General features: G+C 43.5%; 2 protein-coding genes and 1 pseudogene across 2 annotated transcripts in view; all 3 read right to left on the bottom strand.

Moving 5' to 3' along the window:
- The window catches only part of LOC114500051 (protein FAM111A-like), a 68094-nt gene that overhangs the window by 16186 nt on the left and 29358 nt on the right, over positions 1 to 22550 (bottom strand). The gene's annotated exons all lie outside the window — the stretch shown is intronic.
- Positions 1 to 22550, bottom strand: part of FAM111B (family with sequence similarity 111 member B) — a 29830-nt gene that overhangs the window by 3526 nt on the left and 3754 nt on the right. The window contains exon 2 of the mRNA XM_028515061.2: positions 191 to 359. Coding sequence (XP_028370862.2) covers positions 191 to 359 — 169 coding nt within the window. The remainder of the gene's footprint in view (positions 1 to 190; positions 360 to 22550) is intronic.
- On the bottom strand, positions 14703 to 20259 carry LOC114500638 (annotated as a pseudogene).

Below are 22550 nucleotides of genomic sequence, written 5' to 3'. Positions count from 1 at the left end.
GTAGTGAATTCCTACAGTATCATTTCCTGTTTCAGAAGCACTTATGTGGATGATGTCCCCAAACGTTTTTGGCAGCGCACAAGAAGGCATTACCACTGCCATTCTTTATGAACTGACCCCTCCCAGGGCCCCAGTGCAGCACTGTGGTGAGAGTGCTCTCCCAGGCAGGAGGTGCAAAGTGCAGGCATACCTTTGTGACTTCAGGTCTGGAGCACGGGTCATTTTCAGTGGCACCGAGTGACTCCTCCTCTTCACATTTCATGGGATTCATGATGAGTCCTGAGAGAATCTCACTCACGTCCACTACTGGCTCAGGTGAAGAAACAGGGACTGGGTCCATCCTCCCACTGCAAAAGACTAAAACAATACAAGACAAGATATACGAAATGACACACAGCTTTCAAACACTGGGCATCAGGCAGCTCAGAACCATGATCTCTGACCCCTGAGAGAGGGAAGTCAACTGAGCTAAGCCCTGTGGACGACTACATGACTTTGGCGGAGTTTCCAGTCCTTGTGTTGGGAGGGGCAGCACAACAGCACCTGGCAGTCTCCCTGGGTTGAGAAGACAAGCTGAGAGTTGTGGGAGGGCTGGGAGACTTGAGTTTGTGGGGCAGAGAACTAGAGAGAGAGGAGAGCAGCAGCTACCCAAGCAGAGAGACGGAGACTTGGAGGCCTGTGGTGGGCTCCCCAAGAAATTCCAGCCAAGTCTCTGTCAGTGTGGGACAATGACAATTCTACTAGAAGCCAGGGGAAGGACCCCTCCCCCTCAATGGGAAACACAGGACAATTCTGGGGCTCACACAGGGCTGAGAATACTTTCTGTGCCCCAAGGCCACACCAGAGAACTTCATCATTCATAGACTACCAGGCAGAGCATTCAGAAAGGCATGGCCTCCACAGCAGGACAAAAGCAGCCCTCCAGCAAACGCTGCTCTGGTGCCTCCTGACAGACCTGGAAAGTAAGACTTGCATGGACACAAGTGTTTCCTAGGACAGCAACTGTGCATGAGAGCAAAGTGGAAGCACGGTGAGAGAAATAGAAGCATCTCCAGCATCACCCCCAAATATGAAATTAGCCAAGCTTGTATCCAATCCAAAATGATCAGGTATAGAAAGAAGCAGGAAAATATTGCCCCTAATGAGGAGAGCAATCAATCAACGAACAGAAACAGGCCCAGAGGTGACACCTGGACAGAACAAGAACACTGAAACAAGTATTACCCTGGACTTCTGGCCAAATGGAGTGAGAGGAACTGGACTGACCCTCCTATCTAGAAACAAGACAAGACAAAAAGGGCAACATAAATGAAACCTTGGTTGGCAAGGGACTGGACATCACGCACTTAGGGACTGCTCCACATGACATGCACACTGTGGTTACTGGGGGTGGCTGCCCTGAGATGTTCCAGGCCAACGTGCAATGAGGGGCAGCAAGGCAGAAGGGGTGGAATTCCTGTTTGGAGGAGATAGAGCTGAGATTTCAAGGAAACACAACTTGGGTCTCAGGCAGAGGGCTCCCCTCAAGTATTCAGCTGAGAAGGGCCAGGGCAGCAATGGTGGAAACTACCTAAGAGCAGTAAAGAACCCCCCAACCCCAGCCCACAACCAAGAAAAACCAAGCAAGGGATATCTTTCCCCACCCCTGTCCTTACACCCCACAAATGGGTTTTCTCATTTGTAAAGGAAGGAGCTTACCTCACATTCCACTTTGTGCCCAGTGAATTACCTAACCCCTCTGGACTTGTGACAAAGGAAGTTACAAGATCTCACCCTCCAGCATCACCATCCAGTAAGTCTAGAGTGCGGTCCTGGAGGTCGCGCTTTTAACACAGCCCCCCTACCCACCCACCCCCCCCTCCGCAAATCTGCAGGCCAACCACCCCTAAGAGCTCCAGGTCCATCTCAAATACAAAACCACTCACAGGAGCCCAGAGTCTGGCGTCACTGCGCCGGTGGACGCCGCCCTGGGAGCCGCAGGTGCTTTGGAGATTGCGCGGAGAGCTTGGTAGATCCTGCGGAGCAGGCTGTCTCGGGAATTTGTGTCCACAGCAAGAAATGGAAAATCCCGCGCTGCCGACGCCGCACCGCTTCTGGCCTTTAGCTGGGGACCACGCGGCCCGGGAAGGGCGCGGCGGGAGAGGACTAGCGGGCCCGACAAGGGGGAGCAAGGATCCGGGAAGAGCCCCGCCCAGTCGCCCTCGAATCACGGGTTTCGGTGAGACCCACCCACCCACCCACACGCCGCCGCGCTCGGCGCTCCGCGGGCTTCCGCTTTCCCCGTCTCAGGTGGAGCAATCCCGACCCGCCATCCCTTCCCCGACCCTCCGCGTCCGCGGTAGCAGCCCGCAGACCTGGGCGACACTCCTACCCTCGGGACAGGTGTGGGAGGAGCCGGGTGACCAGTGAGGGTCCCGGGCTGTGAGTGCGCCGACCAGCGTGCAGCAGGATCACCGGCCGAGCTTCGGGAGCTGCGGGGCGAATAGCGGGTCCCCGCCGCCCCCGGGTGCTTGGTGCTGGGCGGGTCGCTGCCCTCAGCCGCTGCGGGGTGGGCGACGGTGGGTCAAGCATCCCGGCTTTGACCTGGCGGCCGCTGCGGAACATCACCCAGACTGGACAGAGGCAGCTGTCCGGTCCCGTGGGCGTCCGTCTGTGCCCCGCGCCCCACCCGCTTCCAGGGGACACAGTGGTCCCACAGCTCCTGTGGAGTGAGGTCTGCGGGGACCTGGGGACCCCCGCGACCTGGGGACCCCCGCTTCACCTCCCCACTTCCCCGCAGGCATGTGAGTCAGCTTGTCCGAGGGGCCGATGCACACAGACTCTGGCAGCCGGAGGAGGAGCCCCGCGGCCCTGCTCCTGGGGTCCGGGGGGCGCGCTGCTAGATGCGGAACTCGAAGGTCCCCAGGGAGGACTCCGGAGTCGGGCATCTCCCAACCCACGGCCAAAGGCGCGCCCTCCAGGGGCTTCACACAAACACCTTGTGGTTTAAGAACCCGAACAGGGCAGATCCCTTCAGCACTGGGGGCCGTGTTTGAAAAGCTGGTCAAAGAGGGGGAGAACAGACTTGCTCCGTGAGGACGGTGACAACTCCTTTCCTACCTCAGGGCAAAGTAGATGTGTGCGTGCAAGTTGACGATGTAGGTGGACTGGAGGGGAAACTTTCCTAACTTGACCTAATGTGAGTTACCCACTGAGAAGTACAGTCACTGCTCCATCCAGGTGCTGGGTGGGGTTTGCACAGAGCAAGCCTTAAGAGCATGAATGTAAAAATAGGATGAAAAAAGTTAGAAAAAAGTGAAAACTGAGTTTTTTCAAGTCCCAGTTATTCCTTAAATCTTCCTCGAGTGGTACAGGAGGCTGGTACCAGCACATACTCACACAGAAGCGGCGAACAAGTTACTGTAAGAGGGGACTTGCCATTGTCTCCTTGTAGACTCTGTAGACGTGAAAAAGGAGAGGCAAGAGGTGGTAGGGAGTGGTGCTGTGGAAGTTGCCTGACATCTCTGAGGACAGATGGTGTACCCTAGAAAAGAAATGTGCTTCACGGGGTGCTTGCCTGTGCCCTTGGCACTAAGCACCTTGCAGGCCACAGGAAGGAGACTGGATTCCCGTGGTGAAGATGGTGGCTAGTGCCAAATTGTTTGTATGCAAAAAAATAAAGTAAAATAAAATAAAATACAAAAAGAAGCTAAGTATTTCATGTGAGGTTTGAGATCCCTTCAAATGGAAAATAAGCCAATGAGCAAAAAAAAAAAAAATCAGTGTTTATTTCAGCTCCAATATATATTCTGCACATCCACACAATTCTCTAAAAGTTTTCTAAATAAGAAAGCATATTCAGTATACTTTAAAGAAGCTGCTCCAGATGCTCTAAATTATTGGCATATGTTCTTTTTCAGTATGCACATGATCATATGTTTCGTGAATTTTAGAGAGAGAGGGAGAGAGAGAAGGAACAAAGGGAAGGGGGAGAGGGAAACATTGGTGTGAGAAACATCAATCTGATGCCTCCCATATGTGACACGACCAGGAATCCAACATGCCACTCAGGTATGTGCCCTGCCTGGGGATCAAAACCACAGAGTCTTCTTGGTATACAGGACGACACTTCAACCAGCAAAACCACCAGGCCAGGGCCTATGTTTTCCCTAATGTTCCATGGGTTCAATCTGATCATCTTCAAGTGATGACTCTTGTTTGTTATTTTTCTCTTGATTGAGATTCTCATATTTCTTCTCACCAGTTAACAGTTTATACAAGGGCTCCTTCCTCTGTTTGAGATCACAAAGAATTGAATCCATAGAATAGCCAAATTTAATAAAGGCATGCTCCTTACCGTCACTTTTATAAAACTGCCCAAAGGAGTGCACAGCAACCACTTTGCCATCTGCATTAAACACTGGGGAGCCAGAGGACCCACTTGTAAAGCAAGTATCATACCTCAGTATGTCAGTTCTATTCACATAAGCCTCTGGTGGGAAACTTCTTGGGGTAAACATAGAACAAACATCATGAGTGGCAGATTCTAGTCCCGCCACCTCATGTTGGTGGAGCTGGGAGTACCCCCCTTCACGCTCTTGTAGAGGAATCACAGCACAGCCATCTATTTCCTTCGTCCCGCCTTCTGGGTGACCAATTACATAAATCAAACCTCTAGGTGGCAGAGAGGAAATGTGGCCAACTAGTCCTGGAGGGAATCCATTTCCATTTGCTCTTAGTTTTAAAATGGCATAATCTAGATCTCCAGCAGACACTTCAACACCTGCCTCGAGGGAAAACTATTCCTCAGCAGGGGGACAGAATTCTTTGTAAGTGAAGGTTACTTTTGCACATTTGCTTCTTATATGTGGCCACAGATGTGGAGGTGTGTCTTCTCCAACATGTGTACAATATGTCGACAAGTGAAGATATAACCATCATTGAAGACGAAGCAAGTGGCGTGGCCTTTGATGGCATTATTCTCCCATCTCAGGAACCCAACTGACTTACTAAGTCAAGTTTGACATTTAGAGGTTGCAACTGAAACAGAATTTTTAGTTACATTGACAAAGCATTCTTTATATATTTTGAATTGTTGAGATGGTGGCAGTTTGGTTCTCTTCTGTTCCTCCTCAAAATCCTTTCTCACCCAACGTGCATCTTCACTGAAACGAGGATTGCGCCACATAATAATAACGTTGCTCAGCACCGTGCAGTGCTGTAGCCAGTGCTGAGCTGCCTCTCCCTGGATACCCTGGTTAATAGCACGTTCCATATGCAGACGGGGCCTTTCCCAAGCATGTGAAGTTTGTTTCCCACATTTTCTGTTGCTCTCGCTGTAATAACGTTTCATTCTGGAAATTGTCTTGCATTTTTTACCTTCCAGGTCATTCTCTAGACCTCGAGGTGGCAGAACGTTTTCTTGGTCATCTTCTACACCTTCAGGCTCTCTATCGTTCTCCGGCTGGTGGTCCTGATTCTGCTTTGGCATCACATCATAGGGACTGATTTCATGTGTGGCATTTCCATTCTTCTGCCTAGTTTTTAGGGGGGTATGTTTCCTGACTGGCGGCTTTTTAGAAACATCCAGTTCTAAGGTTTTTCCTACTTCCTCCACCGTGGACTGTTTTCCATGAATGTTTCTATGGTTTTCTATGAGTTTCCACTCAAATTCATCCAAGTCAGACCGAAATCGGCCATCTTTGCACAGGGCTTCTCTGACAGTCTCACCATTCAAGGTATAGACACAAAGTGTACTTCCCGTTTCATGAAGGGCCCTGTTGCTAACAATCGTCCTCCTCGTCTTCCCAATAGCCACAACATGAAAAAGAACACACTCGATGTTGGGATTTTCATAGTGGCGTAATATCTGATCACCTTCCTTCTGGTTCCCCTTTCTCTGACCAACTGATATTTCAAGCTTAGAACCTTCTGGTAGGCACTTGAGAGGCATTTCTAAATTGATATATCCTTCTATTGCTTCCTTCCCATAGACAAAAATGTTCTTATTGAAACAATTCTCTATCTTTTTGAGGACATTCTCATTAGCTCTCAGAGCTGAGTCGATACTCTCATTGAGTTCACCACATGCTGTAAACACGCTATGGTCTCTTTTCCCAGAGCCTTCTTTGAAAGTAAAGTGGAAAGAACACTTGTCACTCCTGCTCACATCTGGGTCCCGAATTTTAAGGGATGCTTCATGCCCACCGACTTCACATTGAACGGTGCCGCTGCCCTTGCCCGTGTCAGATGGAGAAGGACCAACAGTTGTGCTGGAACGTGTCTGCTTTGTGACAATATCCTTAACAAAGGAAAGATGAAACTTCCCATAAGAATCACCCTCAATAATGATGTTTCATATTTTATAATTGGAAAACTAATAGATATTCTCCATAAAAATTAGATAATATGATGGATGATGAATAATGGAGAAAACTATCAGTCATTAGTTCAACACCAGAAATAACCACTCTGCATTATCTTTTTATTTCAAAGACTTGATATGCAGAGAGAAATCTTAAGTTACTTGACTTGTACTAGGTGAAGAGCGTGTTTGTCACTGAGCAATCCACCATTGCTTTCTCAAGTTGTTAGACAGCCTTTGAAAACAGGTTTTGATGGGGCATATTACATTTTAGTGCACAGTAACTTTTACTCGATTCTTCCATTGCTGGATATTTAGACTATCTCCAGTGTTTAACTACTCTAACATGACAAACATTTCTACACTGAAAACATTTCTGTCTGTCCATCCAATTATTTCCCTAGGCCAGATTCCCAGCAGTGGAAATACTGAGATAAAGATTGTAAATGTATTTCACAACAAATCCACGGCCAAGATGCTCTCCAGATAAGTCACGTCAGTCCGCCCCACTGTCGAATAAGATGGACTGTGTGGCTGACTCTCTAAAGCATCACGGTAGTGGTATTACAAATGTTTGCCGATGGATAGATGAACTGTCATCTGATTTGACTGTTTTTAAGTCTGTCTACATTGTTCCCTTACTAGTACAGCCGGACATACTTAATGCATCATTTGGACATTTGAAACATCCCCTTTGAAAAATTCCCATCAAGTATCTGTTTAGCTTCTATGTGTACCCAGTTTTAAGAAAACTAAGGGAATATAATGAAATGCTTGATAAATCAGAAGATTGGCTAGATAGACAAACAGGTAAACATATTCAAGTGTAAACAAGGGTACATATTCATATAGAAACAAATAAGCCTCCTTCTCTCTGCTCCCTAAAACCACTTGTGTCTACCACGATTTAATAATACCATTTTGCTTATTGTTCAGTAAAAGAGAGGGCTGGTCAGAAACTAGGTCCTGACTGACTGCATTCAGAAAACTTTGCTGTGAAGTCCATGACTTTTGTTACTTTCATAAAGTTGGGTTTTACTTTCTTCTTTTGTGAAAGAGGGAGAGTAATATTTATTGCAGAGGGTTGTATTAAATGTTAAATAAGATAATCCACAGGAAGTGAAAAGCATAATCCCAGGTACACAGTCTCTTCTCAGTAGATATTAGCACTGTTACTACCTATGTCTGTCTATGACCCCAATGATATTAAATGTATATTCTGTTGAGCAGACAGTCACCTGGTACAACAAGGCACTTTTTGCATGGTGAATTCATACAGTATCATTTCCTGTTTCAGAAGCACTTATGTGGGTGATGCCCTCAAACGTATTTGTATATGTTATATACATGTAAATGTATATTATACAATATACATTTTATATAGAAGTGTATGCAATATACTTTCTAACACCACAAGGGTCCACAATGTTGCCCTTTTATAGCTGCCCCCAATTCTCCCCACTGTTTCCCTACCCTTAACTCCTGGCCATCATTAATATGTTCTTCATGTCTGTAATTTTGCCAATTCAAGAATGTTATGTATATGGAACCAAAGAGGATGTCACCTCTTGTGTTAATGTGGTACAATTGGTGAGCCAATATTAATCTGTTATTATTATCTAAAGTCCATATTCTACATTAAGTTCACTCTTGGTGTTGTACATTCTGTGGGTTTTGACGTGGACCTCACAGAACACAGGTAGAGGTATCTCATTGCTGTTTTAAGTTGCAGTTTTCTAAGGACATATGACATTGAGCACATTTTCACCTGCTTATTTGCTGTCTTTGATAAAAATGCCTGTTAAGGTTCTATGGCCCATGTTTTTTAAGTGGGGTGTTTGCTTTCTTATTGTTGAGTTTTAAAAAGATCTTTGTATACTTTAGACAACAGTCCTTTATTAGATGTGTCTTTCACAAATATTTTATCTCAGTCTGTGGCTTATCTTTTCATTTATTATTTCTCTCTCTCTCTCTCTCTCTCAAGAACGGGTGCTTGTGACTTCTGGTGTGCTGCAGATGTCACAGGGTCCAGGGGTGGTGAGAAGTGCCTTAGAGTCCCAGTGCTTAGACTCGCAGGACTTCCTCCAGCCTTGCCCACACGTACTCTGCACTGTGTGGCACTGGGACCCCATTCCCTAACAGTGCCTTCACAAAGCAGACGTTTTTTATTATTATTTTTAAATTTTTTTAAGAAATATTTTACTTATTATGCTATTACAGTCATCCCATTCCTCCCTTCACTCCCCTCCACCCTGCACACCCTCTCCCACCTACATTCCCCCCCTTTAGTTCCATGGGTCATACTTATAAGTTCTTTAACTTCTACATTTCCCATACTATTCTTGCCCTCCCCCTGTCTATTTTCTTCCTACCACCTATTCTACTTATTCTCTGTACCTTTTCCCCCTCCCTCCTCCTCCCACTCTGCTGTTGCTAACCCTCTATGCGATCTCCATTTCTGTGGTTCTCTTCCTGTTCTAGTTGTTTGTTTTTGTTTTAGGTGTAGTTGTTAATCATTGTGGGTTTGCTGTCATTTTATTGTACATGTTTTTTATCTTCTTTTTCTTAGATAAGTCCCTTTAACTTTTCGTATAATAAGGGCTTGGTGATGATGAACTCCTTTAACTTGACCTTATCTGAGAAGCACTTTTTCTGCCCTTCCATTCTAAATGAAAGCTTTGCTGGATAGAGCAATCTGGGATGTAGGTCCTTGCCTTTCATGACTGGGAATACTTCTTTCCAGCCCTTTTTTGCCTATAAAGTCTCCTTTGAGAAATCAGCTGACAGTCTGATGGGAACTCCTTTGTAGGTGACTGTCTCCTTATCTCTTGCTGCTTCTAGGATTCTTTCCTTCATTTTAATCTTGGATAATGTAACTCTGATGTGCCTTGGTGTGTTCCTCCTTGGGTCCAACTTCTTTGGGACTCTGAGCTTCCTGGACTTCCTGGAAGTCTATTTCCTTTGCCAGATTGGGGAAGTTTTCCTTTATTATTTGTTCAAATAAGTTTTCAATTTGTTGCTCTTCTTCTTTCCCTTCTGGTACCCCTATAATTTGGATGTTGGAATGTTTAAAGATGTCCTGGAGGTTCCTAAGCCTCTCCTCATTTTTTTGAATTCTTATTTCTTCTTTCTTTTCTGTTTGACTGTTTCTTTTTTCCTTCTGGTCCACTCCATTGATTTGAGTTTCAGTTTCCTTCCCAACACTATTGGTTCCCTGCACATTTGCCTTTATTTCACTTAGTGTAGCCTTCATTTTTTTCATCTAATTTGTGACCAAATTCAACCAATTCTGTGAGCGTCCTGATCACCAGTGTATTGAACTGTGCATATGATAGGTCGGCTATCTGTTTGTCACTTACTTGTATTTTTTCTGGAGCTTTGATCTGTTCTCTCTTTGGGCCATTTTTTTGTGTGTTCTCATGCCTGTTACGTAGTGAGGGGCAGAGCCTTAGGTCTTCACGAGGGTGGGTCAACCCAGTCACTGTGTTGTGACAGTGTTTGTGGGGCAGGGGTCAGAGAGGGAACAATGGCGCTTCCTTCACCCTCTGTCACATTTCAGTCCCTTCTGCTGCTTCCACCAAAAAACTGGGCCCCTCTGGTACTGACTCTTGGGTGGGTGGGCTTATGTACATCCTGGACCCTGTGAGCCTCTCCAATGAACTCTACCGTGAGGCTGGGAATCTCTCTCAGCACCTCAACCCCCACAGGTGTTTGCAATCAGTGTTTTGAGGCTTTATTTTCCCTTGCTGGAGCCCTGGCTTTTGAGGTCTGTCTCAATCCCCAGTTTCACCTGGTTTATCTGTGGGCGAATGTATGACCACCTGGTCAACCAGCCACTTTGTACGCTTTGCTGGGTCTGCCCACTGCCACCCCATGCCCTGGGTCTTCCAGCCACTGCCTGAGTACCAGGAGTCTGTCAGCTGCTGCCGTGAACACCTGGGGACAGCAAGCCACTGCTTTTTTTTTTTTGTAGCCCCTCTCTGGGCCACCTGACTCTGTCCCTCCTACTGGTCTGGATGACTGTGTCTACTTTAACTCATTGATTGTCGGACCTCTGTACAGTTCAATTTTCTGTCAGTCCTGGTTTCTAAATTTTTGTTGTCTTTATTTTGGTTGTGTGAGGAGACACAGTGTGTCCACATATGCCTCCATCATGGCTGGAAGTCAATTATCCCTATATTCTTTAGACAGTTAAGGATTTCACTACCTTTCATGTCCTTCTTCCTGCCCCCGTCCACCCTGGTGAGTCCGTGCAGAGTGGAGCAGAGTGTTGACAAGGTAAAAATTGGAGTGCAGGGCTGGGTAAGGGAAAGGGTGCTAGTAAATGTCCTAAGCTCTTCGTTGGGACCATCAGAAGGCTAAACTCAAGACAAGGAGCCATTAGAGGTAGACAGAGCTTTAACCTTCTAAGACTCAGCCTCTAGTCACTTCCGTCCCAGGCTGAGTCAGGGTGGCCTTACATCACTCTGCCTATCAGACGACAGGGTGAGCCCTGTCTGGAGGAGAAAAACAAAATCCAGATGATGAAGTAGGGGATAAAGTTTCCCCCAAGAAAGGCAACAGTCTTTTTTTTTTTTTTTTCATGTAAAATCCAAGAGGATGCCAAGGCCAGGCTGGCTGAGCTCTTGAATATACACACACATACCATTTGTGTTTCACTACCAAGGCATTTTGTATGCTTCCTTCTTAAGTCAATGAGTGTGAGTTGAACCACCCCCAAGAGGAATGCCAGATGGAAGACACCCCCTTGGGCGGAGCCATTAGTTTCAACACAGGTTAGCAACAGGTTAATAAGGCCTGCCTCTGTTTGGAAGGGGTCCCCTTGATGCTGCATCCAGCAGGTCGCAGTGTGTACCAGGAAATGGCCTCTGCGTGGTTGGTGGCCTTTCAGTGTTTAACCCAAGCTGGGATTTGCCTTCCTTCTTTTGGGATTCTATATTATTTTTGCTGGAATAGTCAGGGGAAACAACAAAATGGTTTGGGGACAATCTATATGTTCCACATGAAGCAGTTCCTGAATAGGAGTAACCCCTCTGGCACTTATGAGAGAGAAAAGTGCTGGAACAGAGCACATGAAGCCCACGACTGTCCACTGAGCCCCATCTGACAGGTCACTCCAGTCTTTCTCCCGACCTTGTCCTGTTTTTCCAAGGCTGGCATCTAGGCACAGTGTTAGGTCCTCTCCCAGGTGCCTCTCAGTGTCTGGTGAGCACCCAGACCCAGGATACCTTTCTGAGCCCCACCCCACCCCAATGCCTCAGTTCCATCCCTCAGTTCTTGGTGTCCGACCACTCCTGTGCCCAGAATCTTTTCCTTTTCTGGAATAGAGAAAGAAGGTAACTTGGGCACCCGGAGTCAACTGGGCCAAATTGGATTCCTTCCCTCCGGTGTTCACACAACAGTGGGTGGCCTTTGGATTTCTTGGGGGCAGGGGAATCTCAGCTCCATCTCAATTATCTTTCTCCAAAAACAGCGGAGGCTTTGATGAAGGGGGACAAAGGGGTCAGGGGAAGGGTGAGGAGGGAGACAAGAGCGTCTACATGCTTTTATTTTTCGTTTTGAGTGGCTGTGGTGCTTTGGGTTCAACCAAATGAAATTCCGTGTTTTAGCTTTTCTAATTAAGTTTTCTAATTAAGAAAGTGTATGTATTACACTTTACAAAAGCAGCCATAGATATTCTGAATTATGAACATATTTTCATTTTTTAAACTTTCACCACAGGATATATTTGTTGAATTTTAGAGAGAGAGGAAGGGAGAGAGAGAGAAAAGAGACACATGGATATAACTGAAAAACACAGATCGGCTTTGGTCCACACCACTACCTTGGATTGAAGGTGCATGTTAGGTGTGTACCCTGATCAGGGATCAAACCACAACTATTAAGTGTACAGGATGACCCTCCGGTCAACTGAGCCACATGGCCGGGGCTCATTATTTTTTATAATATTCCATGGGTTCAACCTAATGAACCTTCAAGTTTTAGCTCACCTAAAGCTCCTCAATAGTAATTGCCATCAAACAGCAAGATCAGTTGTTGAGCAATGGGGAGGCGGTGGGAGAGTGGAGCCCCTGGAGAGAGCAGGAAGCTCTGTGACCCTTGCCATATGTCTTGCCCCGGTGACACCTCAGGTCTTAGATTCCCAAATGCCTGTGCCATGCAAAGGGGACATTGTCCCATTCCCTGTTCACAGATTCCAGCATCTTTGCATTGAGAGCTCTGGACAGAATTCAGAAGTTTAGGAGAGGAAATGAAAGGACTGGAGAGGCCTGGGGACTGGCAAACAAGTGACAATGTTGGCTCTTGCTGTGTAAGAAGGGAGGGTGGATCTAAATGAGGCACTGGCTTCAAAAATGGGTTCCAGCCTGGAGGGGAGCTGGTGGGCTTCTTGGTTTTCTTGCTCCTCTCCCTTTGGCCCATCTCCCTGAGACATATTCATGTCTTCTTTTCTTCCCCCCACAAGGCCTTCTTCTTGGGTCAAACCTCCTTCTTCCATCCCTCATGAGGACACAAGTCATTGGATTTAGGGCCCACCAGAAATCTCAATGATCTCATCTAGAGATCTTTAACTTAATTACATCTGCACAGACTTGATCTCTGACAAAGTCAAATTCACATTCACAGATAACAGACAGCTAGGACTTGGACATATGGTTTTGTGGGGACACACACAAAAACTAATGCTTTGGTGTCAAAAGTATTGATGTCAAAAAAGGGCCATGTTTAATGGCTTTGTGAGCTCATCTGGAATTCCCACGTGGAAATAAGCAAGGACAGAAAAGAGGTGAGCAGTATGAAAGGTCAAAAGGAAACAGGAAGAAAATGTTTTCTTTTTCTACCTGTGTCAAATTTTAGCCTGATTTGTTAACTTGATACTTCTCTGTGTTAGATTATTTCATCTGAACAAAAAACACCTGGTGATAGGATTTATATATAGCATAATAATAGCAATTGGGATATGCTAATATTTTGCAGTTAGTAATCAAAGTTGTGACATACATTTCATGATAAACACTGCATTGCAACTTCACTAACAATCTTTGCATACATGTGCATACAGTGTGTTAGTGTGTGTATATATATATATATATATATATATATATATATATATATATAAAATCTAGGCCACACCACTTCTTTATAAAGCTGAGAACTACTTTTTCCTAGAATCCCTGTGTGTTAAAGGTCAGCATTTATCAATGAGAATAACTCTGAAGAAACTGGGAAAGTGAAAATGAAGTATTAGGCATTATTTTTGGATATTCATGGAAGTGAGAGGATTGTGTAATACCTACACAAGCTCCCACTTGTAAATTGTGTCTGATGTGGCAATTTTGCAACCTCTCTGTGAGTGACTACCTTGCCATCATGGTGACAAGAGGTGGACCATCTCAGACTTCCCCACATCAATCAGCTACTTCACTCCTCTGGCTGCAGCCTTAGACATCTTCTCTTCCACTACTCCTCCCATTCATCTAACCCCTCATCCTAATCAAACACCATATTCTTGTAGTACTGACAGTAATTTTTACTCTCCTGACAGAATATAGACTGATATTGTAACTATACTTACGTATGTTAAAGTGAGGACAGCCCCAATTCATGAATTAATCTTATAATCCCTTGAAGAATATTATTAATTTAAACAGTATTAATAGTTCACAGTCCAAAAAAGTTACAATACCAAATGCTGGTGAGGATGTGAATGAATATAAACTCTCCCTCAGTGTTTGTGGGAATGCAAAATGGTGTAGCTCCATTAGAACACAGTTCAGCAGGTACAATACTTATGAAATTAAACATGACTTTACCACACAGTCCAGTAATTACCCTTCTTGGTATTTACCCAACTGAATTGAAAAGATATGTTCATCCAAAAATTTGTACACAAATGCTTATAACAAATTTATTTATAATCACTGAACTTGAAGCAAGTAAGAGCTCTCTCAAAAGATGAATGAACAAAAAAGTAGTGGTATACCAATATAACAGGATATTACTCAGTGATACAATGAAGTGAGCTATCAAACCGTAAAAAGACGCAGAAGCACTTCAACTGCATATTGCTAAGTAAAAGAAGTCAATCAGAAAAAAGCTATATACTAGGTGATTACATGACATTCTGGCAAAAGCAAACTCTCTCTAAAAATAAGTCTTTAAAAAATAAAACAAAATAGAGATAACAATCCACCTTATAAAGCTTTTAGAACTAGTTTATACATGAGCTTAGAAAAACTGCAATTAGAAAGTGCAAAGAAGTGGTCAAGAGTATTTGTTATTATTAATGATATCAATAATTTTTTAAAGATTTTATTTATTTATTTATTTATTTATTTTTAGAGATAGGGGAAGGGAGGGAGAGAGAGAGAGAGAAATCTCTCACATGCCCCAACCAGGGGCTGGGCCCACAACGAAGACGTGTGCTGTGGCCAGAAATCTACCCAGCCACCTTTCACTCTGTGCCACAAGGACCAACCAAGTGAGCCACGTTGGTCAGGGAGCAATGAGCACTTTAAATTTACAAAACTATCATCACAGGCTGTGGAATAACATTTCTATAGCTAATTCCCTTAAAGCTTGGAAATAGATGGGATTCTCACTGTCCTCAATCCTCATCACTCACCATTTCTACCTCCTGCTGAGTTATGCATGTGCCTTCATACCAGGCTCCATGCTTTTGTTTAATATCATGGAGGATGGCTTCCATAGTAGGGCCAAACTCAATGATACTGGAATATTCAGGATGGTAGTAATTAGGGAAGCCAGTACTGTGCATGGCCACCAATGAACCGTATGAATCAAATACTGGCGAGCCAGATGACCCAAAGTAAAAACTGGTGTCATAGGTAATCACATCAGATCTGGGAACCATTTTCTCGAAACTTTTTTGAGTTAACATACGGATATGTTTCGTATCCTCATCTAAATCCTGCATATACTCATTGTCATCCTGAGATGGAAAATGTTGCTGATATCTTTGTACTCGCTGACCCTGAGGGATTACAGCACAAGCATCAGCAGACTTTGCCTCTTTATCTGGATGGCCAATAATATATATCAACCCACTAAGGGGCACAGGACCAATTCCATTATATAGTCCCGAAGGTACTGGTTGTCCATTTTCCTTCAGTTCCAGAACAGCATAATCAAGAGTTTCATCAGATATCTGAAACCAAGGCTTGACGAAAAAGTAGTCCCCTGTTTCGAGGCTGTCTTCGTAACCAAACGTCACCCTCACGCATTGGCCAATTATGTCTGCCCACTTGCTTGGCTCTATTCCTCTTCCCACAATGTCCTGTATTACATGCCGGCAAGTGAAAATGAACAACCCTCTAAAAACAAAGCAGGTGGCACAACCCCGATTTCCATTGTTGTCCCATGTCAAGTACCCAACTGAGTCACTGAGATGAGAAAGAAGTTTGAGCCTTTTAACTGGAGTAGCATTTTTTGTCAGTTTCCCAAAGTATGTTTTATGTGCAAGATATAATTTCTTCCCCTGTCTATTTTTAATCTTTTTCTTGAAGCTTTCTCTAATTTTTGTCATTTCTCTTTTCAAACTAGGGTACTGGTCCATACTTTTTCCTTCCCAAACACAGGTGTTTCTTTCCTCCAACTCAGGATTCTGAGTGGTTGTCAAATCACAATTCGGAGTGGTTGCCAAATCACAGCTCTGAGTGGTTACCACACCATAGTTCTGAGTGGTTGCCAAATCACGGCTCTGAGTGGCTGCTGCCCTAGGCGTCCTCCTTTGTTGAACCTCAACCTGGAAGAGCTTGCCCTCTAGCTCATCGACGCACTGTGTGTTTTCTACAATGGAGTCCAGGTTTAAAATGAGTCTCCAATCATCGATCTCCAGAAAGGAAAGAAATCTGCCATCCTTGCACACAGCCTCTTTGATGGTTTCTCCTTTGAAAGCATAGACACAGAGTTTGACCCCTTCTTTGTGAAGTTTCCTGTATTTGACAATCCTTTTCCTTGTCTTTCCAATTGCGTGGATAAAAAATTTGACACAATCAGTAGATGGCTTGTCATGCCGACCAGATATCTGGTTCTTTTCATTCTGCTTACTTTTATTCTGGGCAAATGTAATTCCCAGGTGACAATTTTGAGGCAAACAACTGAGGGGCATTCCAAGGTTTAGGTAGCCTTCAATTCCTTCTGTGCCTTGCACCAGCATTTCTTTGCCTTGCTGAGTTTCTCTCTCTTTTTGACAACCCGAAGAGTGTCAAGTGCTGTTGATAAGGTATGCCTCTCATTACATGTGATCTGGTATTTCATTTGTTTGTTTCTCCTGTGAGGTACATCTAAGGTAATGTCAAGTACCTTATTTTGGGATATAGCCTGGTCTTTGGGTCCTTGAGCCTGGGTATTAGTTACATGATGTGGGCTTTTTCTGGAGCCATTCTTCATTTGAGGAACACTGGAATTATCCTGTTGTTCTTTATTGACCTAAAAGGAAATATTAGAGTCTGTAAAACTATTTATGCAACCTGCCTTTTGTTTCATTTTTTAGTATGCAATTCACAAAATTTCTTTGTAAAACTGAGAACCAGTCTCCAAAGCCCCAGTGAATAGAATTAAATCAGAGTTTGAGTTGGGAGCCAAAATATAAGGTGAGTTTCCTTTCCTATCAATGAGATAAGCTTTTAATACTACTAGACTTGTGCATACTTATGAGAAATGTGAGGGGGAAAGAACAACGGTTTTGTAGTTTGATCAAAAATAGAGATGCTGCCCTGGTTGGTGTGGCTCAGTGGACTGAGCACCTGCCTGTGAACCAAAGGGTCACTGGTTCCATTACCAGTCAGGGCACATGCCTGGGCTGCAGGCCAGGTCCCCAGTAGGGGGTGCCCAAGAGGCAATCACACACTGATGTTTCTCTTCCTCTTTGTCCTTCCCTGCTCCTCTCCAGAAATAAGTAAATAAAATCTTTTAAAAAACAACAGCAGAGATGCATGCTTAAATGTCTGCCAGCCTTCACAGTGTTCTCTTGGGTATTGTTTACTCTTTTCAGCTGTATAATTTTTACTACTTTGGACCACAGTGATGAATTGCACCAATAATTGTTCTTAAAACACCAAAATCAGCAAGAATAACGTACCATCGTTGATTTTATAATTGAGAATTAAATGCTAAAGAAATCATCATCAGTTAAGTAATTATTTTGTCATAATGATATTGTTACAGTCAATGAATAAAGATACAGTCAATAATAAATAATAATATTATCAATAAATAATAGATTAATAAAAATAATAAAGAATGCATCGTATCATCATATATCAATATAATTGATTAATAAATAACCAATGAATTTACTTGTTAATAAATAATAATAAATGAATACTAATATTGTTACAGTCAATAATAAAGATGCAGTCAATGAATGAATGGCATATGCATATGATGCGCTATGCCCTGTTCCACATGCCTTTCATAAACTACCTTGTATAATTCTTACAACCCTGTGAGGTAGGTGTGATTAGTCCCATTTTCTTGGGAAAGAACTTGAACACCCAAATGTCAGCAAACTTAAGTCCAAGCCTTCATCTCACTATGGCCTTAAGAACAAATCACTTCTTTCATCTCTTTATAAACCAAATGGGGGATGAGAAAATCCTGCCTGCCTGCCTAATAAGCTTATAGTAAGAATAAATTTTTTTAAAAGATTTTATTTATTAATTTTTAGAGAGGGGAGGAAGGGAGATAGGGAGAGAGAGAGAAACATCAATGTGTGGTTGCTGGGGCTCATGGCCTGCAACCCAGGCATGCATCCTGACTGGGAATCGAACCTGCGACACTTTAAGAATAAATATTTTAAAAATTGTTTTATAAATTGTAAAGCCTTACACAATTGTACTGCCATTATCAAATACATCAGCCACATTTGCATGGCATTATATATATTGCCAAGCTATGAAATAACTTTAATTTTGTTTTCATTCCATATTTTGCTGTACATTATATTTGTTTTTTTTGTTGTTGTTCACGAAGTGTTACAATAGCTTTTTGTTAAATGCTGATTTGCTATGGCTAAAATTTTTATTAAAACTCCTCTGTACCACCACCCATGAAAACAGAAAGAATAAACATGAATGAGAATTTTAACTTATGTTACATTCCCTACATTCCCTACATTCAATGGGATAATTTCTGGACAGTAGGACTATGCAGCCCAGTGTCAAGGATGGCTAAGTCTAGTATTTATACATTCTGTAAACACTATTTACAAACATATTGTACCTGAGGAAAATAGTCCACAATTTTCGTATTTCTCCTTGTATCCAAGGAGACCTTCTGTGACCTGTTTTTCTTACAGCTCATGATGGCTTGAAGATGAGTAGGCAGTTCAGCTGAAACACTAAAAAGGTTGAAGTTAGAGCAGTATCTTCACAGCTACCATTAACTGTACAGAGGATAAGATTAATGGGGACCCTGTGTCCCACCTTTCCCTTCAGCTCCAGCCACACCCTTCTCAGAGATGTTAACTTAGGAAGTAGATATTTTATCCACCAACTGTAATCACCCCAACAACAAAAGCTCCCCATGATGGAGAATTATACCAGATACTTTACAAAAATTATCTCTAATTGCCAATTCCCACAGATACCAAGCAAAATAGGTGTATCTGCTTTTGCAGAGGGGGAAAGTATAACTCACAGAAGGCAGGTGAGCTCTCTCCACAGTCAGAGTGACATGGCAGAGATGGAATTCAAAGGCAGGAATAACTATCTTTCAGGAGGGTTTGCTGTTGGAGATTTAAAAAGTGTGTTCTGGTTCCATTAATGTTAAGTTATGGCCTCTACTTAAGTTGGAGATGGCGTGGGGATGGTATAATTGCAGGACAATGAACAGCAAAAACAACATACAGACAAAGTCAACTTACAATGGGAGTTTGACTGGGAAGATAGGAAAGCTAGTGGCTGCTTTAGATTTTTTTGTTTGTTTAAAGAGGTATTTTCCCCTCTGTGCCTCCTCTGATGTCTCCCCAGAGGAGGATGAACAATGAAGCAAAAGAGTGAAATCTTCACTAGTGACAAACACGCTAGAATGGAAGCCATGGATGGGCAGCAACCTCCTGTCTTCAGTATCTCAACATGTAATGCATGCCTGTCACGTGGCAAGCCCTCATAAAGACAGATTTATAAAGATACAGTCAATGAATGAATGGCATATGCATATGATGCACTATGCCCTGTTCCACATGCCTTTCATAAACTACCTTGCATAATTCTTACAACCCTATGAGGTAGGTGTGATTAGTCCCATTTTCCTGGGAAAGAACTTGAACACCCAGAGACGTTAAGGTATTTACTGGTACTCAAGGTCAGAAAGCCCAGAGAGTATACTTTTAATGACTTTTTATTATGAAAAAAGAGAGAGAATACCATAAAGAGCCTACATGTACTTATCACATAGGACCAATAATTGCTAATTTTTTTGCAAATCATATTTTCGTTTTACTACATGATTTTACAGTTAGAGATATCATGACATGTTAACCCTAATTATCACTTTCCGGCTCTAAAAATCTTGGACTTTTTCTTACATAATCACAATACTAATTTATTCAAGTCCAGATCCAATTGAGATGCATAAGTTGTCTTTAATTATTATATCTCTTAAGTTTTTTTTTTATTCTGGGAAAAGAATTGATTCATTGAAAAGAACAGAAAAGTTGTTAGCAGACAGTTTACCTCCTGGTTTGCTTCTTCGTGTTGTTGCTTAATTCATGCTCAGCCCCTGTAGTTCTTGTCAAGTAGAACTTACCTAAAGACTATGCTCTAAAGATGATTTGGAAGATGCCCTTGTAGTGCAGTAGACTGCACATCAGTCTCATAAAGATGATTTTGTACATATATAGAATGGAATATTATTCAGCCATAAAAAGAATGAAAGCTTACCATTTGTGACAATATGGATGGACCTAGACAGTATTATGCTAAGTGAGATAAGAGAGTCAGAGAAAGAAAAATACCATGTGATTTCTCTTATGTGTGGAATCTAAAGGACAAAATCAATGGAGAAAACAGAAACAGACTCATAAATACATCGAACCAAGTGACTGACGGTGCTGGGTTTAAAGGTGAAGGGATTACGAAGTGCAATTGGTAGTTACAAAATAGGCATGGGGACATAAAGTAAAGAATAGGGAACATAGCCAACAATATTGTAATACCTGTGTATGGTGGAAAGTGAGTACTAGACTTATGGGGGGATTACTTTGTAAAGTAAATGAGTGTCTGTCTACTGTGCTGTGCACCTGCAAATGACACAAAATGATATTGAATGTAAGCAGTTAATTAAAAAAATTAGAAAGCATGAATATCCAGCTTCAAGCTTAGCTATTTATTAACTATACTAATAAAACCCATTTAAAAATTTTGAGGCAACAGTACATCAACAGAGACTATGCTTCCTCTCTTCACCATTCCACCATGCAGTGGGAGCCCTGGCTTCATCATTTCCTGGTAATGAGCTTCTCAGGAAGCTCACCTCAGCCTCTCTCAGTCTTAGTTTCCTGTTTGTACACTGCGGCAATGGTTCTACAGGAGATAATGAATATGGAAGTGCTACATCAGTGTTAGTTTTTGTAAGTCCACATGGCTTCAAATTTGAGATTAGCATTTACTAGCTGCTTGACCTTGGGCATATTAATTAATACTGTCCCTTACTCTCCACTCCTCTAAGACGGAATTAGTGGTGTGATCAGCCTCCACTGTTACAAAGATTAAAGAATGAATGGAAAGTCATTAGAACAGTGCCTGGCACAGCACAGATTGCCCAGTAAATATTACTATGGTTAGTATTATTGTTATCATCAATATACTTACCACAGGGAGACTTTTCAAATAGCAGAGACCCTGGGAAAACAAAAATGAGGTACTTATAATGGAGGAGATGTGCCATGTTGCATAAGGTCCTTGAAGGCAGGAACTTACTGTCCCCAAATTAAAAGAATTTGGAGTTTTGCTGTGTCTGCTGCTGCTGACTTATCTTACGGAATTGAGAAAAGACCTAGGTGCTTTAGGAGTGATTAGTACACATGGACCAAAAATATATATATATAACGTGGGCAGGAACAATTGTGAGTTTTGCACTCCATTGGAATGAATTTGAGCAATCACAGTGGAGAGGTGCAGAAGGTTAGGAAAATACCCCACATCCCTTCCCCAACATAGTTTTCGGTATCCAGACTGAACCATGCTATATCAAAGTGTGAAGTGTCCTAAGCTATCCAAGTCCAAGACCAGCATTATCATTGGAGAGGTCAAGGCTCTGCTGACCTAAAGGGCTGGATCTATGTCCTCCAATAAAGAGCAATATACAACCTGTCCTTGGTCCATTTCTAGCCCACCCAAGGACTTCCCCTTAGATTTCATCTCCTCCCTCATCACTTCTCTCCCCCTCTCTCTCTCTCTCTCTCTCTCTCTCTCTCTTTGTCTCTCTCAATCTCTCAATCCCTCTAGATCTCTATCCTTCCCCACTACTTCTCTCTCCCTCTGGCTCTTCTTCAGTTGGCACTCTTCACCCTCCTTCCCACCCCACCCCACACCTGCCTCTCTCTCCCCTACTGCTCTACTCTCTCCCTCTCCCCTCTCTTGTTTCCTTCTCCCTTCTCACTCTTCTCTCTGCTTTGGCCTGGCATGCTAGAGCTGATCCCAGCTGACCCTCAGCCTCCACCAAGCCCATCACCATGCTTCCAGGCCCCTTCATCCATCCCAATACACAGAGCCTGACAAGAAGTAGCCATGAAATAAAACTGTGCAGTCTTGGGACAGCAGGTGGGCAGCAATGTCCAACACAGTCCAAAAGGATGGGACCCACCTCTCTTCTCTCCCAGCCACACAGACTCCCAGGCCCCTGCCCGCCCAACAGAGCATCCCACCGCCCCAGAAACTCTGCACTTACCCACTCCAGGGCACACCTCTCCTGTCACCAGCAGCCAGGACTCCAATGCAGAGCCAAACTGGGTCAGTTCTTGTTAGAACTGCTCAGGAGAGCAACCAAGTTAGCTCAGACCAGCTTCGAAGGCACTGGGTGGGGTTGAGGATTAAGAGATTTCCTGTCCTTCAGAACTTCCTCTCTGCTGGTAACAGTGTTATTTTCACTTTCATATCTAGCAGGCTCTTTCAGGTATAGCATCCTCCTTCCATCTCAGCCTTTCCTCCACCTCACCCCACCCCATCTACTTAGGTCTTTGCTT

Source organism: Phyllostomus discolor, chromosome 6 (genome assembly GCF_004126475.2).
Source record: "Phyllostomus discolor isolate MPI-MPIP mPhyDis1 chromosome 6, mPhyDis1.pri.v3, whole genome shotgun sequence".
NCBI classification, from domain to species: Eukaryota; Metazoa; Chordata; class Mammalia; order Chiroptera; family Phyllostomidae; genus Phyllostomus; species Phyllostomus discolor.
Note: the sequence above shows the minus strand (reverse complement) of the source record. Positions and strands in the feature narration are given on the sequence as shown.